This window comes from Solanum lycopersicum, chromosome 7 (genome assembly GCF_036512215.1).
Source record: "Solanum lycopersicum chromosome 7, SLM_r2.1".
NCBI lineage: Eukaryota > Viridiplantae > Streptophyta > Magnoliopsida > Solanales > Solanaceae > Solanum > Solanum lycopersicum.
The window spans coordinates 45891331-45910683 of record NC_090806.1 but is presented as its reverse complement, the minus strand read 5'-3'; the positions used below and the strand labels follow the sequence as shown (position 1 = coordinate 45910683).

The window sequence follows — 19353 nt, the reverse complement described above, 5'->3', positions numbered from 1 at the left end:
CCATCATCTCAGCCTGTTTTTCCAGAAATAAAATCTGCTGCTCAAAAATACTAAACAAGTCGTTACATTAGATACCTATTTACCAATCGTTCGTCCCCGAACGATCACAAGAAGGAAAACAAGGACGAGAAGGAGTACCTGAATCTTTAAACAGATGTGGGTATCTTTCTTGCATATCTGCCTCCTTCTCCCAAGTGGCTTCTTCAACCGATCGATTCTTCCATTGAACTTTGATGGATGCAATCTCCCTTGATTTCAAATTGCGAATTTCTTTATCTAAAATGGCAACAGGCTCCTCATCATAAGTCAAATTTTCATCAAGCAAAACTGAATTCCAACGGATAATGTAGTTTCCATCCCCATGGTATGTTTTCAACATAGACACATGGAATACCGGATGTACTCCGGATAGCCCTGGAGGCAAGGCTAACTCATAAGCCACCTCCCCTACTCGCTTAAGTACTTCAAATGTTCCAATATACCTTGGACTTAGCTTACCCCTTTTACCAAACCGCATCACCCCTTTCATGGGCGAAACCTTCAGCAAGACTTGTTCTCCCTCCATGAACTCTAAGTCTCTAACCTTTCGATCTGCATATTCTTTTTGTCTACTTTGCGCCGCTAGAAGCTTTTCTTGAATAGATTTCACCTTCTCCATCGAATCTCTCAAGAGATAAGTACCCCAAGGTCTAGCCTCGAATGCATCAAACCAACCAATGGGGGACCTACATCTCCTACCATACAATGCTTCAAATGGAGCCATATCAATGCTTGAGTGATAGCTATTATTGTATGAAAACTCCGCTAAGGGTAAGAAGCTATCCCAATGGCCACCAGACTCTATCACACATGCGTGAAGCATATCCTCCAACACTTGAATCGTTCGCTCAGACTGACCATCGGTCTGAGGATGGAACGCGGTACTAAGGTCCAACCTAGTACCCAACTCAGCATGCAATGTCTTCCAAAACTTAGAAGTAAACTGCGCACCTCTATCTGATATGATGGATAATGGGACCCCATGCAATCGCACTACTTCCGAGATGTAAAGTTTGGCTAACTTCTCTGCATTGTAAGTCACCTTGACCGGAATGAAGTGAGCAGACTTAGTTAACCTATCAACAATCACCCAAATAGAGTCATACTTTCCCAATGTCTTTGGAAGACCAACCACAAAATCCATTGCAATCCTTTCCCACTTCCATTCAGGAATGGACATTCTCTGAAGTGTTCCTGCAGGCCTCTGGTGTTCATACTTTACTTGTTGACAGTTTGGACATTTGGCGATAAAGTCAACAATATCACGCTTCATTCTACTCCACCAAAAGTGTTGCTTTAGGTCACGGTACATCTTGGTTGCACCCGGATGTATCGAATACCTTGAACTATGAGCCTCTGTCAGAATAGTATTGATCAAATCATCGATGCGGGGTACACATACCCTTCCCTTGATCCTCAAAACACCTTCCTCATCGATTGTTGCTTCCTTAGCTTCTCCTCGCAATACCTTATCTTGGATTCTGCTTAGTTTCTCATCATCAAACTGTCTTCCCTTAATCTTGTCAAGAAAGGAAGATCTTGCCTCCACACGAGCCAACAATCCTCCCTTCTCATTTACTTCTAACCTCATCAAGTCGTTAGCCAGAGTATGAACCTCTCTAGCCAGTGGGCGTCTAGAAACTTGCAAGTGAGCTAGACTTCCCATGCTTCCCGCCTTCCTACTTAAAGCATCCGCTACAACATTCGCCTTCCCCGGATGATACAAAATAGTGATGTCGTAGTCCTTCCGTAGTTCCATCCATCTCCTCTGTCTCAAGTTCAAATCTTTCTGAGTAAAGACATACTGAAGGCTACGATGATCCGTGTAGACCTCACACTTAATCCCATATAAATAATGTCTCCATTGCTTTAATGCAAACACTACCGCGGCCAATTCCAAATCATGAGTTGGATAGTTACGTTCATGCACTTTTAATTGTCTTGAAGCATAAGCAATCACATTCTTCTCTTGCATTAGCACTGCACCCAAACCCGAATAAGATGCATCACAATAGACAATGAAATTCTAACCTTCCACTGGCAAGGTGAGAATGGGTGCGGTAGTCAACAAAGTCTTGAGCTTCTGAAAGCTTTCCTCACACTCATCCGACCATACAAATGGAACATTTTGCTTAGTCCAGTTCATCAGTTGGGAAGCAATAGAAGAGAATCCCTTGACAAATCGGCGGTAGTAGCTAGCTAACCCAACAAAGCTCCTTATTTCTGACACATTAGTAGGTCTTACCCAATTCTTCACTGTCTCAATCTTTGAAGGATCTACCATCACTCCATCCTTAGAAACCACGTGCCCCAAGAAGGACACTGCATCTAGCCAAAACTCACACTTAGAGAACTTGGCATAAAGCTTTTTCTCCCTCAACATTTCCAATACCATTCTCAAATGCTCCTCATGTTCTTTCATGCTCTTTGAGTATATCAGTATATCATCAATAAATACGATCACAAAGAGATCTAAATATGGCTTAAAAATCCGGTTCATAAAACTCATGAACGCAATAGGGGCATTCGTAAGACCAAAAGACATCACTACAAATTCGTAATGCCCATACCTGGTTCTAAAAGCGGTCTTTGGCACATCCATTGCCCGTATTTTCAATTGATGATAACTGGATCTCAAGTCAATCTTAGAGAAGACACAAGCACCTTGTAACTGATCGAACAAGTCATCAATGCGAGGAAGAGGATACTTGTTCTTTATGGTTACCTTGTTCAACTGCCGGTAGTCTATGCACATCCGAAAACTCCCATCCTTCTTCTTCACAAATAACACCGGAGCACCCCAAGGGGATGCACTTGGTCTAATGAAGCCTTTGCTCAACAACTCTTGAAGTGGGGCTTTTAACTCTCTTAACTCCGCGGGAGCCATTCTATAAGGGGGTATAGAAATGGGGCGAGTACCCGGTTCAAGATCAATACAGAAGTCAATATCCCTATCCGGTGGCATACCAGGAAGATCTGCAGGGAACACATCCAGAAACTCACGGACCACTGAAACCAACTCAATCGAAGGTACTTGGGTAGTGTCATCCTTGAGATGTGCCAAGAAAGCTAAATACCCTTTACTAACCATTTTCTTAGCACGAAGAAAGGAGATGATACGCACCAGATTGGAAGTGTAGTCACCCTCCCAGACTAACAGATCTGTCCCAGGCTTGGCTAACGTCACGGTTCTAGCATTACAATCCAAGATTGCAAAATTTGGAGAAAGCCAAGTCATACCCAGAATTACATCGAAGTCAACCCATTTCTTGAAAGGATTTTGCCGTAGCCGCTACCTGTAAGGCTGAAATCCGTAACTCTGACCTCAACCCTTTCACAAAATGACGAATCTGCTATTGTGGACTGAAACAAAGTTGAGTGGCATATCTGGATAGTGCACGAAACTTAGCCTCATATGCATTGACCGACATCCTACCTTGCTCTAGGCTCAAGAACTCATTCCTTTTCCTATCCCTCAAAGTCCGGGGGATATACTTCTCCATAAACAAGCTAGAGAATGAGGCCCAAGTCATAGGTGGCGCCTCTGTTGGTTGACACTCAACATGTGATCGCCACCACATTTTGGCGTTCCCTTAAAACTGATAACTCACGAACTCAACACCAAACCATTCTACTATACCCATGTTGTGTAGTAGCTCATGACAGTCAACCAGAAAATCGTAAGCATCCTCAGATTGAGAACCCTTGAAGACTGGAGGTTTCAATTTCAAGAACTTACTGAAAAGTTCATGCTGATCACTTGTCATTATGGGCCCAGTAGTCAGATGTGGAAACGTGCCTATGTCCAATGAGGCATCCATACGAGGAGCCATAGTGGCTGCATGTTGTACCTCTGAAACCGGAGGTGTTGGTGCAGAAAACACTGGAGGTGTTTGACCTTGATCAGATAACCCACTAAGATAAGCAAGAACCTGATTTATCATCTCTGGGGTAGGTTAGGGTGGTAGTTTCTCATTCTACACTTGCTTAGTTTCCCTTTCCTCACCCTCTCTTACTACTTCTTCAGTCGGTGGAGGAGTCACCGCCCTAGTATCAGAAGGGCTAGGTGCTCGTCGTCTTCCTCTAGAGGACGTCCTCCCACGACCTCTACCACTGCCTCTTGCCGCTACTCTTCCTCAAGCTACAGCCCTAGTGGCTGGCTCAGACGATTCTTGTCTTGCCGATGTTGGTGTTGGCGCAGTCGTTGCTCCAGTTCTAACCATCCGCGAAATAGAGTGAAGATGGTCAGATACCAATTTGTATCACCTAGATACCAATTGGACCCAAGTAATAGCACGAAAGAAGGAAAGAAAGAATGGAATTTTCCTAAAGTCTTATAGCCTCTCAAAGAAAAGTAAAGGCGTCCCCCTACCGTTCCTTAAGACTCTACTAGACTCGTTCTTGTGTGATGAGACCAACGAACCTAATGCTATGATACCAAGTTTGTCACGACCCAAATCCGGGCCGCGACTGGCACCCACACTTACCCTCCTATGTGAGCGAACCAACCAATCTAAACCTTAACATTTCAGTATAATATCAACAGGAAGTAATGCGGAAGACTTAAACTCATTAATAAAATCAATAACTATTATTATCCCCAAAATCAGGAAGTCATCATCACAAGAACATCTATGATCAAATTACTAAACTAAGAGTATTCTAAGTAGCTAAACAAATAAAAGCTAGTCCATGCCAGAACTTCAAGGCATCAAGACATGAAGAGGAAGATCCAGTCCAAGCTAGGAACATTAGCTCATCCTGAATTTCCGATGTAGTAAGACTGGCTTGAATTACTGTTGAGTCGAAGACAACGGCTCGTTTGCTGCACTCCCCAAATAAAAAAGAAAAAAACATAAAAGTAGAGGTCAGTACAAAACACGGGTACTGAGTAGATATCATCGGCCAACTCAAAATAGAAAACCATATATACCAAGTAATATCATAAAATCAACTATGATACTCAACATGCAGCAACAGTAAGCACTATATCATTTACAATTACCGTCAAGTTCACACATGAGGACTCAAGCCTCAATACCATACTCATTTGGGAATCATGTTCATTAGATTGAGTATATTAACATCTTTCAAGATTCAATATCTTTATTTCTCTTGTGTCGGTACGTGACACTCTGCTCCCTCAATATTTCATTAATCCTATCAACTCATCAAGACTTCTCCCTTACCAAGGCATCATCAATCTCATTACTTTAGTTCATCAAGCCTTCTCCCTTACCAAGGCATCATCATTAAAAAGAGATTAGGTTTTTATCAAGATTCGGGATTCAATAACTTCATCATGCTTAATATAATCACAATTATATAATCACGTTCATGCATGCATACAATTATGCACATAGCAGGGTTTACAATACTATCAATACATATGATTCTCTATTAAGAGTTTACTATGAAATCATGAAAACCATAACCTACCTCCACCGAAGATTAGTGATCAAGCAAGCACTTTCCCCAAGCTTTGTTCTTCGTTTTCTCTCTTCCTCGTTCGACTTTGTCTCTCTTTCTCTTGTTCTTTCTATTTTCTTTATTCAAACCCTCTTTCTTTTACTATAATTAGTATATAATTAAGAATAAAAGATGGCAATAATAACCCACACTTTAACTCAAGGTTACCTCTTTTATCCCCCAAGAGATTGAGTTATTAATATAAACCCACGAAATATATAATTATAGCAGGAATAGTCCAAAACGCCCCTTTAAAACTTAACCAGAAATCCGACTTCGACTGGGATTACGCAACCTGTGACGGCCCGTCGCGCCTGCGAGGGTCCGTCATAGACTCGATTTTCTTAAGGAGTCTGTGACGGCCTGTCGTACATACGACGGTCCGTCCTGCATTTCCGTCACAACGTTCAGAGAATCGTTCCCTCTACCAAATTCTCAAGAGTTGAAGTGTTTTGAAATGGTGGATCACGACGGTTCGTCATGACTGTGACAGTCCGCCCTGCAGGTCCGTCACAGAGTTTAGAGAGTCGATTCTCAGTACCCAATTTTCAGAATTTCTAAGTGTTTTGGGACGAGACACCCTCGACAGTCCGTCATGTCCATGACGGTCCGTCATGGGCTCCGTCATCTCAACCTGTTTTTCCAGAAATAAAATCTGCTGCTCAAAATGACTAAACATGTCGTTACAATGCTTAACCAACTTGAGGTTTTAATAGGATACCCTATAAAATTCCAGACTTGAAAAAAAATAATACTCACATGGTGTTACAAGGTTACGAATGCTTATCCAACTTGATGCTTTACTAGAATACAGTGTAGCTTTTCCGCCTTGAAAACAAAAGTACTCTCAAGGTGTTACAAGGTCTCAAATGCTTAACCAATTTGAGGCTTTACTAGAATACTGTGTAACGTTCCCATCTTGAAAAAAATAATGCTCTCAAGGTGTTTCAAGATCCCGAATGCTTAACCAACGTGAGACTTTACTAGAATACCTTGTAATATTCCCTCCTTGAGAAAAAAAAATACTCTTCGTATGTTACAAGGTCCCAAATGCTTAACCAAGAGGCTTTACTAGAATGCTGTGTAATGTTTACGCCTTAGAAAAATAATACTATCAAGGTATTACAAGGTCCCTAATGCTTAAATTATTCGCCCCTTCTTAACTAACCTTTTTTCGAATTTTATCTTTTTTCGTGCATCATTATAAATAAATATTAACACTAATTTTTGTAGTTTGTACAATGTTTTTTTCAAGTATTATGCTTGTACATCTTCTAAACTCGAATATCTCATGTTGGAGCAGAGGGTAGTACGATGTAAACTATGTTTTTGGTCCAGGAATCTATTGTTGTTCGTTATGCTGATCCATGGCCACAATTGGAAACACACTTTATATGAGAAGTTGGAAATCTGAATACGATCATAAATCTAATTAATCCTCCAAAGTGTGGTATCTTGAGAAATCAATTCCTCATTGTACAAACATTGCGAGCACTCTTTCAAATTTAGGTCGTCACATGATTCAAGAAGAACTACGTTGGGGAGACAACATTGTCTTTGAAGGTGAATATCACTACATTCTGGGGTACTGGGAATGGACAGAAGATGTCTTAGGCAAAAATGGGCAAACTCTAAACAATGCTTGTATTAGTGATGCTGTATTTGCTTTCCTTTTTATTTATGATCGGAAGTCCAATATTATACAAACCTTTTGCGAGGCTTGGGTCCCTCAAACAAATACATTACTTACATCTGCTGGGGAAACATACATATATCTTTGGGACCTGCATATTCTTTGTGGCTTGCTAATTAATGGATTCCCTTATGAAGAAGTGATACCAAATCCACAGAACTTACAGGATTTAATGACAAGAGGGAAAGATTTCTCCCACAAACTTGTGAGTGTATGTTTGGTGCCTTTCATCATCTTAAAGAGGAAAATCATGGTAATGTGGGAGTCTTTTCTAATAAATGGATAAAATTTTGGTGTAAGAAAGATCACCAATATGAGCCAGCTCTCCCAAGGAAAGAGAAGAAATCTCGACGTTTGTTGTCTGCTGATAATCCTGCATGTGAGATACCTACTGAGATAAACACATGGGCAAGTACTCAAGAGATGGTATTTTCTAAGCTTGTAGCGAAACACCAGAAATATGAGACTTATCTAACGACCTTTTTGTCATTTTTGTTATGTGCCTTTGTATTTCCATACGAAGAAATGAATTTCATTCGGCATGAGACTTTCAAGGCATCAAGCTTAATGGTGAGCAGTAAAAGGGTTAGCCTTGCGGTTCCGGTCTTAGCAAGCATATATCATAGCTTAAATAAAATTTCAAATTCTTCACAGTTAGAACATGTAAGAGTTTGCTTTTCCATACACTATGCTTATGGTTGGTTGTCATATTATCTCAAAACACACTATCCGCTACTAGTGGACCTTCTCTACCACGAGTGGAGGTATATTCTGGAGAAGGTGCTGCAAAATATTTTGACAAAGATGAAGCAAGAAAACATGTTCATCGGGGGGAAAGTAGTGTATGGAATACAACCATGCTTAGTAGGCCTCACCCAACTTATTATATTGATGATGACAAAGCACCAGATGTGTTGTGTTCAATCACAAAAGGAAGTACATCTTAGGTATTTTGGGAAGAGATCTGTGGAGAACTTTCCAAAACTTCTCTAAACAATATTTCATCTTACAAAGATGATATTTCTGAGATTTTCAAGGAGATGAGTGAGATGACTTTATTAGATCTTTCACCATCGAGGAGCTTGGTAGATTCTCTTTTTGATAATGCTACTTCTTATGATCAAGAACACTCTAATTTTGTTGAAAAGGCGCATGAAGATAAGAAAATGGAGTTGCTTTCCAATGCCAAAGATTGTCTGGAATAATTCAAAGTAGAGGAGGGTGAGAAGGCAAAACATGTTTCTTCTAACAAGAAATCACTAAAAAACGTTAAGAGGAAGCCAACAACTTTACAAGGAGAGCAAGAGGGATTTGAAGTTTTTTTAGAAGCTGCTAATAAGAACGTTGAGGAGATTCAAGCCAAGATTTTAGCTACAGAAGATGATATATCCCCGTATGAAAATATGATCTTGTTAAAGCCATAAGATTCAATTAGTATGGAGCAGAAAGAGAGTGCTTGAAGGCTAGTCATCAAGATTTGACCAACTACAAGATACACTTAGATTAGGATTTTATTGTCTTCCCCCTTTTTTTCTTTAGCATTTGATTGATGTTTTAGACAATTTTATAGTAATGAAGCTCTTTCGTTTTTTTTGATATCATGCATTATTTATTGCATTCTTTTATTTGACTTTGGTCTTTAATTCTTGATTGCAAGCTTTTAGTAATTCAAAGTCATTTTCCCCATATTTTTCATGCCAATAAGAATGAATATATAAGTTCCACATTTTTTCTTAAGTTTTCACATTCAAACTTGACGTATGAATTTAGTGGAGTTTGATGCTTCGACTCGTAAAAAGTTTTAGGACCTTAACTTATAAATTCATAGAATTCGAAGACATTGTCTTGCAATGCAACTTTGTTGATGCAAACTTTTAGGACTTATCTCATTATTTTATAGAATTTGAAGAGTTCAACTTGTATACTAGAAGGATTTGAAGAATTCAACTTGCATACTTATATGAATCTAAAGACTTCAAGTCTACTGTCAAAGAAGCTCATATTTCATAGGGTTTTCCCCCTCCATTGACCCATCGATACTTCGTACAAGCCTAAAGTTTGATGAGAAAAAAGATAAAATAAAATATACAGATCGATTTGAATTTCATGCGACAAATCAAGTGGGAACATTTGATTTTTTGACACTCATGCAAATAAACTTAGAATATGGTTCTAAGTGCCTACTTACCTCAATTAAGAGGATCAAGTCACAACGTAATTCTAGAGGAATGAGTAGTTTTTTTTTGTTGTGTTGTACACAATTTATACTCTTGCGGGCCACGAGAGACATGAACTTTAGGCTCGTACCTTAAGGAGTATCATTTTTCATCAAGGGTAGTACCTCTTTAAGAATTTTGCATTAATAGGACTGATCCTTATGTCATCTGCATCAACTAGCTTGTAAGTACCGTATGAATATGCTTCTTGTACATCATAAGGTCCATCCCACTTTGAGGTAAAATTTCCCCTAGACTTGTACGAAGTACGGGTCTTCTTACCGTGAGAACTTGGTCTCCAACTTGGAAGCACCTCAATCAAACCTTATTATTGAAAGCGCGAGAAAGACGAGCTTGATAATATTCAAGGTTTTGATAGGCTTCTAGCCTATTTTCATCAAGTGCTTCTAACACAGCAAGACCCAATAGAGCATTTTCTTCTCTAGTGAGCCCTTCTTGAATAGCAAGTCTTAAGAAAGGTATTTGATGCTTGAGTGGTAGGACTGTTTCAACACCAAAAGCAAACGAATATGGTGTTACTTGAGTTGTAGTGCGATATATTGTCCTATATGACCACAAAGTTTCTTCAACTCTTTCATTCCAATCTCTTTTGGACTTGGAGACAACTTTCTTGGGAAGGTTGCATAAAGTCTTATTGAGTGCTTCAACAAGACCATTGGCAGCAGTATGATACATAGAACATTTACGGTGCTTGAAGCCAATGAGATCACAAATTTTATTCATTAACTTGTTATCAAATAGCTTTCCACTGTATGTTATTATATAGCACGGGATGCCAAAGGGATATATAATATTCACTCGAATAAATTTTGAGAAGTAATCAATTGCGTCCAAGATGTACAAATGTACAACAGAAGATTCTTGTAGTGCTCCCATAATATCAAATCCCCAAGCATCAAACGACCAAGATGTGATAGTTGGGTGCAATATTTCGGGCGGCTTATGTATGAAATTCGCATGAAATTGACAAGACCATTCGCAGCAGTATGATACATAGAAGATTTACGGTGCTTGAATCCAAAGAGGTCACAAATTTTATTCAATAACTTTTTATCAAATGGATTTCCATTGTATGTTATTATATAACACGGGATGCCAAAGCAATAGATAATCACTCGAATAAAATTTGCAACCTTATCTTTCTTCACTTCTTTAAAAGCAACAACTTTAACCCATTTTGAGAAGTAATCAATTGTGTCCAAGATGTACAAATGTACACCAGAAGATTCTGGTAGTGCTCCCACATTATCCAATCCCCAAGCGTCAAACGACCAAGATGTGATAGTTGGGTGCAATACTTCAGGCGGCTTATATATGAAATTTGCATGAAATTGACAAGAATCACACCTTCGAGCATAATCTAAGCAGTCCTTCCCATGGTTGGTCAATAACATCCCATCCTCTTAATGTGAAAGTGGAGTTTTGGTCCGGATTGATGTGATCCACACACTCCTGAGTGTGCTTCGTGCAGATCTTGAATTGTGTCTTCCTCTCCCAAAAATCATAGTAGAACACCCTCAAATGATCTTCTATATAATGTGTCCTTGTAGTAAAGGAAACGAGGTGCACGACGACGCATGTCAGTCTTTCTCTTTGGATTTTCTAGAAGTATCGTATAACACATGTAATCAATAATGGGTTTTCTCCAATCTTCCTCTGTAGCTTCAGAAATGACAGCGAGATTCTCAAACTCCTTTTCTTTATATTCTTCCTCATTTGGTGGTGGTACCATCCATTTCTGACAAATAGTAACTTGTGTTAGATAAGGATGGGTTAGCGTTGAAGCTAGGGCACCCAATGTATCAACTCTTTTATTTTCCGTTCTACGCACATGTTGAAGGGTTACATCTCCAAACTATCCTATTAACTTTTGAGCATAATCATATAAGGATGCAATTCAGGTTTTTCACCTCATAACTTCCCAAGAGGATGTTGATCACCACTGAGAGTCACCAAAAACTTCTAAGTGTAATTGGTTCATGTCAACAGTCATCTCAAGTCCAAGTATCAATGTTTAATATTCAGTGATATTATTTAGCAATATTGCGTCAAAGTAAAGGATAATGGTAGAATCTCTTCTTACAAAGTAATGAACACTACACCAGCTCCACCACGATGTGCAGTCCCATAAAAGTACATTATCAAAGGAGGTTGAATTTCAATGGACATTGCATCTTCATCGAGAAGCTCATTAGTTAACTCCCAATCATCAGGTATCAGATGGTCTACCAAGAAATCTGCTAATGTTTGTCCCTTCATAGATTTTTAAGGGTTGTACACAATCTCAAACTGTGGGAATTCGAGGTACCATCTTGCTAGTCAGAAACTAAGGACATGTTTTGACATAACAAACTTAATGGGATTTTCTCTAGAAATAAGGCAGACAACATGAGCTTGAAAATAATGCTTCACATTTTGAATTGAGAAGACAAGTGTCAATCATAACATTTCAATTCATGAATAAGTTAGCTGATTCAGTGTCATCGTTCTATTTAAGTAACAAAGTGTGTTTTCTTTGCCTTCACTATTTTCTTGAGCTAACAGGGCTCCTACAGACCTTTCTTGTGCTGCAATGTAAGTACCAATGGTGTTGGGATGTAGAAGAACATATAAAGTAGTTTTAATGATTGATAAATTTAAGGCATGGTGTAAACAATTATGAGAGATTGCGGCAAAGAAGAAAAAGTGTAGAAATAAAGAAGTAAAAGAAGGAAACAAATATGGAAAGAAATAAAGAAGGAAAGAAATAAAAAAGTAGCAATCCAAGTCAAAGAAGGAAAGAAATAAAGAAGTTACAATTCAAGTCAAATAACGAAAGAAGTAAATCTATACAAATTCAAGAAGGAAAAGGATTTATAATTCCTTCCCTTGTAGAAGTTGAAGAAAAGTCAAAAAAACGTCTTTACATAAACAAAAATCGAGAGAATTTTCCAGTAAAGCTAGATATATTGCATATTCACCAAATATATCATCTTGAGAGAAGTAGTTTTTTGAAGAAAAAATGCAGAGCTTTATTATAGCAATGTAAGAACCTGGTTCACGAAATATGTTCCACATTGAACTAAAATGCAACACTTTGTCACAACAACGTAAGGACCAGGTTCATGAAATCTGTTCCACTTAGAACTATTGAATGTTGAAGTCTGATCAATTAAAGTCTAGGGTTATTAGTCTTTTGTTGATTAGTTCAAGGTTTATTATTTAGTTGTAATAAACGCTATATTGTGCAACAAGAAGTGGGTTTGACTTACTGGAGTTGAGTCTTGAGAGAATTGTAACAAGAACTGGGTTTGACTTCTTGGGAGCGAGGTTGTGAGAATTGAAAACAAGAAGTGGGTTTGACTTCTTGGGTGGTTAGAGTTAAGAAGAGTTGAGAGTCTTTCTTAAGAAGAAGCGAGTTTGACTTCTTGTTGAGTAGAGAGTTTTCGATTTTTAGTTAATCGAAAAGGATAGAAATTTAGAGTTAGATTCATTGATTAATTGAATTATAAATCTTGAATTAATATAAAATTTTTGTCTGTTTTTCCCTTCCTTGAGTTAGGAAGGTTTCCACGATAAATCTTTGTTTTATTGTGCTACGACAATATTACAAGAACCTAGTTCTTGTATTAGGGGTAAGGTTTGTTCAATTGGATTTAAAGCAGGTCTTTTCATTAAAAGACTAACATCTTGAAAAGGATCAATGGTTACACCACCTTCACCACAAGAAGAAGCTTCTCAAGCTCTACCACCACTATTTATTGGAAAGTATTACGGATAGTGGAAGAATCACATGATAGGTCACTTAATAGGAGATAATCCATACTTATGGGGAATCGTGTTTGACAGTCCAACCATACCCAAGAAGAATGAAACTGATGGAACCACTCGAGTACCAAAGGATAGGAAAGAATTGAATGTTGCGAATAAAATTGCAATTCAAAATAATGCTAAAGAGAAAAAGATCTTGATTTGCGGAATAGTTCCGGATGAATACAATCGAATTTCATTAGGTCAAGATGCAAAAGCAGTATGAGAAACTTTGCAAACTGCGCATGAAGGAACAACTCAGTTAAAGAAGTCTAAAATAGATAACTTGAACAGACAATACGAACTGTTTCGAATGGCACAAGGTGAAACAATCCAAGAGATGCACACCAGGTTCACTGCTATCATTAATGAAATCTACTCACAAGGTGAAATAATTTCCAATAGAAAGGCAGTCAGAAAACTTTTGAGTGTCCTTCCAGAATCTTGGGAAAGCAAAGTAGAAGCCATTACTGAAGCTCGTGATTTAGATAAGTTAGCTATTGATGAACTCATCGGAAATCCATGACCTATGAACTCAAGAAAATACAAGAAAAGGAAATTGGAGGCAAAAGAAAAGAGAAGAACCTGGTTCTTACAAGCACAACACCAGAAAATTCTGAGGACGAAAACATTGCGTTAATGACCAAAAGGTTCTCAAGAATATTAAAAAGGGACAATTGTTCCTCGAAACGAACTCTAAATAATCACTGAAAATCCAATAGATCAAGTATGTCACAAGTGTGGAAGTCCCGATCACTTTGTCAAGTTTTTTTCCTTTAAAAGCTCTAGAGAAAAAGAGGAATAGTTCAGAGAAAGAAAAGGGAATCAAGAATGATAAGTACATTCCCACAAACAGACGAATGACCAATCAAGATGTTGATCTTTCAATGAAAAAGGCCTTTGCTGCTATGTGAGACTTATCAGAAGAAGAATCTGAGGATGGAGGGTTCAAAAATCAATCACTACTTGCAATAGAACAATCAAATAAATATGATTTTCTTGCACTCCTTGCTGATACAGATTTTGAATATGATGAAGAAGATGACAAACAAAAGAAGGTAAGTTTTCATCACATTAAAGTAAATATTGAGTCATATTATAAAAAAGAATTAGAGTCCCTATTGAGTACTCTTATAGATGCATATCAATCAATAAATTATAAAAGAGAACAAATGATGGAAAACTATGCATCTTTAAGAGAAGAAAACAACAATCTCGAAGAAAACAATCAATGTCTTCAAAATAAATTGAAAGAACAGATTCAGTCATCAAATTTAAATCACAAGGGCAAAAACTCTACTAGTGAACTTCAATTAGCTCTGGAATGATGGAAAACTATGCATCTTTAAGAGAAGAAAACAACAATCTCGAAGAAAACAATCAATGTCTTCAAAATAAATTGAAAGAACAGATTCAGACATCAAATTTAAATCACAAGGGCAAAAACTCTGCTAGTGAAATTCAATTAGCTCTGGAAGAAAAAATAAAATTGTTAACCATAAATTGTCAAGCCTTAACAGAAAGAAATAGGTTGCTACAAGAAAATTTTGATCATAAAAAACTTGCTCTGGAACGAAATCTTAGATGGACCAGGTTCTCTTAAATTTTCACTAAGATTCAAGAAAGGCAAACCACAAGTCAAAGTTTTAAAAAACAAAATAATCTTGTAGCACACATTATTGATATGTCTAAAAGTTTATGAACTCATTGTGGAAACTATGGTCATTTAAAGAATCAATGTAAAGTTCTATTGAAGCTTTTCAGAAAATGTTAAGTTCACCAAAAGGAAAAGACTGATTTATCGCAGAACATGGTTCCAAATAAAAATGCTCCAGATAAAAGGCTTTCTTATTTGCCTTTATGGGCTAGAAGAAATCTTATTCATCCTTTTACTCAAATAAAGGGGTCCAAGTTAATCTGGGTTCCCACGACTAATATTTGACTAGTGTTTCAGGTGAAAGGTGAGAGGGAAAAGTTCAACTTGGTCCATGAATAGTGCATGTTCTGAATAGGTGTTCAAGATGGTAGAAAATTTCCTCTCTCTCTTTGATTTTCAAGGCGACAGTTTAGTCCTTGAAAAGGATGAGAAAAAAAGAAAGTGACATGATGTCAAACATCTTTGATGATGCAAATTTAGATAAGATTGCAGATGAACATGTTTCAAATCTATCAATCATTGATGCACCTAAAATATGAATTACTGTATGGTCTTGGAGATAGGGGGAATAATTGAGCAATCGATACAGTTAGATTATGGTACACCTTTAGGGGGAACTTCGTTGTGTGAACCTGGTCCTTATTATTCATTGGAAGTTATTGAAAATTTACAAGGGTTGGTTCTCTGTGACTTAGCTTGAGAGTTTTTGATTGGGAGAGAATTATAATGCATACATACTCATGAAGACCATGAATATGAAGAACTTGGGAAAACTTAACCAAAGCTTGGGCCTATCAAAACAAGCTGATGCATATCATGATTTCCTTTAAAAATTGGGCCTTGGAGATAGGGGAATAATTGAACAATCGAGACAGTTAAAGTATGATACACCTTTATGAGGAACTTCTTTGTGTGAACCTAATCTTTGTTATTCACTGGAATTTATTGAAAATTTACAAGGGTTGGTTCTGTGTGACTTAGCTTGAGAGTTTTTGATCTGGGAGAGAATTATAATGCAGACATACTCATGAAGTCCTTGAATATGAAGAACTTGGGAAAAATCAACCAAAGCCTGGGCCTATCAAAACAAGCTGATGCATATCATGATTTTCTTTAATAATTGGCTAGTAAATGAATAATCTTATGCTTGAGTAATTATACAGTGAATATATTCTAACTCAGCCTCGTACTATAACAAGTACACACTCAAGTCACATCTCAAATAATGTTTAGAAGGTCTGCAGATATTATCTCTACTCTTTCTAACACCATTAAGTAAATCATGGAGGAACACAAAAAGAAGAAACCTTGTTTCTCTATAATACTCAGGCATGTATCATTCCTTTTCAACACATGAATTTCCTTAGTTTGGGTCAAACATAAGCACTAATGTACTTGGTCGATCATCAAAAAATCAACTTTCTTAAAAAATCACCAAGAACCCTCTTTGACAATAAGCATCGTTCAGTATCAAACTTCTCTAATGATGAAAATCATAGTATTGAAGCCATTCATGCTTTAATTTAGGGGGAACTTTGCTTTATCACTCACTTCTGGACCAGGTTCACAAACTCCAAATTGATATTTCATTAATTCCAAGTGTATAAGATGTCTATCTCTCAGGGGGATTAATTCTCACATAAATAATTGTTGCTTGCTTTCATTATTCATGAACACATCTCTTTGTGCACCAAAATGTGGTGAATCTCTTACTTGTAGTTGATACTTTTTCAAAATGTCATCAAGAAAAAGGTTATTAAAAAAAATATGGAGGAACAAAAATGTTATGGTGTAGAGTTTTAAAAAAAATTGATGATGTACCTCATGTTTCTCTTGATAAAATTTCACAATCTAAGAAAACTTATTAGAATGGAGGAGCTGGTGCACAGTGGTCATACAGAAATTTTTTTTATCAATGGCAGTAGGGCTGGTGCACAATGGGCATACTGAATTTTTTATATCAATGGCAGTAAACATCTCTTTCTTTCTCACTTTAGTAATCATTGTCCCAATCCTTATCCTCAATTTTGATGACTTTCTAACTCGTTAATGTGCTTATGTCTGACTCATACACATGATATCATATGCTTTGATTTAGTGCTCCAAAAGCTTAAATTGGTACATATTTGTTTATTTTGTTTCTCATTAATATCTTAAGCGTGTACGAGTTTAAGATAACTAATATCCTCAGATTAACTAACTATATTGTTAGCAGAAGTTGTACTTGAAAGTGTTGCTCAAGTGGCTATGAGTTAAAGATGACATTGCACTCTTTGAATATTATTCGAGTTCTTTGGTTATTGGTTTTCAATAATGCCAAAATGGAGAAATTATATAATGTGGATAGACATAATATGCATAGTTTGTCATCATCAAAAAGGGAGAAATTATTGGGGAATGAAAAAACATGAAGCTTGTAGTTTTGATGGATGACAAAGGGTTGTAATTTTGATGACTAACAAAGAGTCTTGATGTGTAACAATTCGTTGTTTATCATCAACAAAAAGGGGGAAAATGTTGGGAAGTAGGAGAACATATAATGTAGTTTTGATGATTGATAAAGTAAAGGCATGGTGTGTACAATTATGAGAGATTGCGGCAAAGAAGAAAAAGTGTAGAAATAAATAAGGAAAAGAAAGAAATAAATATGGAAAGGAAATAAAGAAGGAAAGAAATAAAAAAGTAGAAATCCAAGTCAAAGACGGAAATAAATAAAGAAGTTACAATTCAAGTCTAAAAAGGAAAGAAGTAAATATAGACAAATCTTGATGAAATTTCACATTCTAAGGAAATTTATTAGAATGGAGGAGCTGGTGCACAGTGGTCATACAGAAATATTTTTTTATCAATGGCAGTAGGGCTGGTGCACAATTGGCATACTGAATTTTTTATATCAATGGCAGTAAACGTCCCTTTCTTTCTCACTTTAGTAATCATTGTCCCAATCCTTATCCTCAATTTTGATGACTTTCTAACTCGTTAATGTGCTTATGTCTCACTCATACACATGATATCATATGCATTGATTTAGTGCTCCAAAAGCTTAAATTGGTACATATTTGTTTATTTTGTTTCTCATTAATATCTTAAGCGTGTACGAGTTTAAGATGACTAATATCCTCAGATTAACTAACTATATTGTTAGCAGAAGTTGTACTTGAAAGTGTTGCTCAAGTGGCTATGAGTTAAAAATGACATTGCACTCTTTGAATATTATTCGAATTCTTTGGTTATTGGTTTTCAATAATGCCAAAAGGGAGAAATTATATAATGTGGATAGACATAATATGCATAGTTTATCGTCATCAAAAAGGGGGAAATTATTGGGGAATGAAAAAACATGAAGCTTGTAGTTTTGATGGATGACAAAGGGTTGTAATTTTGATGACTAACAAAGATTCTTGATGTGTAACAATTCGTTGTTTATCATCATCAAAAAGGGGGAAAATGTTGGGAAGTAGGAGAACATATAAAGTAGTTTTGATGATTGATAAAGTGAAGGCATGGTGTGTACCATTATGAGAGATTGCGGCAAAGAAGAAAAAGTGTAGAAATAAATAAGGAAAAGAAAGAAATAAATATGGAAAGGAAATAAAGAAGGAAAGAAATAAAAAAGTAGCAATCCAAGTCAAAGAAGGAAATAAATAAAGAAGTTACAATTCAAGTCAAATAAGGAAAAAAGTAAATATAGACAAATTCAAGAAGGAAAAGGATTTGTAATTCCTTTCCTTGTTAAAGTTATAGAAAAATCAAACGCTATGAAAGGATCAAGAAGTTGAAGGAAAAAACGTCTTTGCATACACAAAAATTGAGATAATTTTCCAGCAAAGTCAGATCTATTTCATATTCACGAAATATATCATCTTGAGAGCAGTAATTTTTTTGAAGAAAAAATGCAGAGCTTCATCACAACAATGTAATAATTTGATTCACGAAATCTGTTCCACACTGAACTAAAACGCAGAGCTTTGTCACAGCAACGTAAGGACCAGGTTCACAAAATCTATTCCACTTAGAACTATTGAATGTTGAAGTCTGATCAAATAAAGTATAGGGTTATTAGTCTTTGTTGATTTGTTCTAGTTTTATTATTGAGTTGTAATAATTCCTAGATTGTGTAACAAGAAGTGGGTTTGACATATCGGGAGTTGAGTCTTGAGAGAATTGTAACAAGAAGTGGGTTTGACTTCTTAGGAGAGAGTTTGTGAGAATTGTAAACAAGAAGTGGGTTTGACTTCTTTGGTAGTTAGAGTTAAGAAGAGTTTAGAGTCTTTGTAAACAATAAGCGAGTTTGACTTCTTGTTGAGTGGAGAGTGTTGGATCATAGTTAATCGAAAAGGATAAGATTTTAAAGTTAGATTCACTAATTAGCTGAGTTATAAATCTTGAATTAATATAAATCTTCAGTGTGGTTTTTCCCTTCCTTGAGTTAGGAAGGTTTCCACGATAAATCTTTGTTTTACTATGTT

The 19353-nt window shown here is 36.8% G+C and overlaps 1 protein-coding gene across 1 annotated transcript; it reads right to left on the bottom strand.

Moving 5' to 3' along the window:
* Positions 1-9735: 9735 nt before the first annotated feature.
* LOC138337458 (uncharacterized) lies at positions 9736-10832 on the bottom strand. Its single transcript, XM_069287369.1, has 2 exons — positions 10288-10832; positions 9736-10186 (listed from the first exon to the last, which is right to left on the bottom strand). Exons 1-2 carry the CDS (start codon positions 10830-10832, stop codon positions 9736-9738), a joined length of 996 nt encoding a protein of 331 aa, XP_069143470.1.
* Between the last annotated feature and the right edge of the window lie 8521 nt (positions 10833-19353).

Excerpts from the sequence above, each read along its gene's own strand:
- LOC138337458 (XM_069287369.1), bottom strand. The coding sequence starts at position 10,832 with ATGTTATTGACCAACCATGGGAAGGACTGCTTAGATTATGCTCGAAGG. Across the intron at positions 10,187-10,287 it reads CACTACAAGAATCTTCTGTT|TGGAAAGCTATTTGATAACA; the intron begins GTACATTTGTAC and ends AATAACATACAG.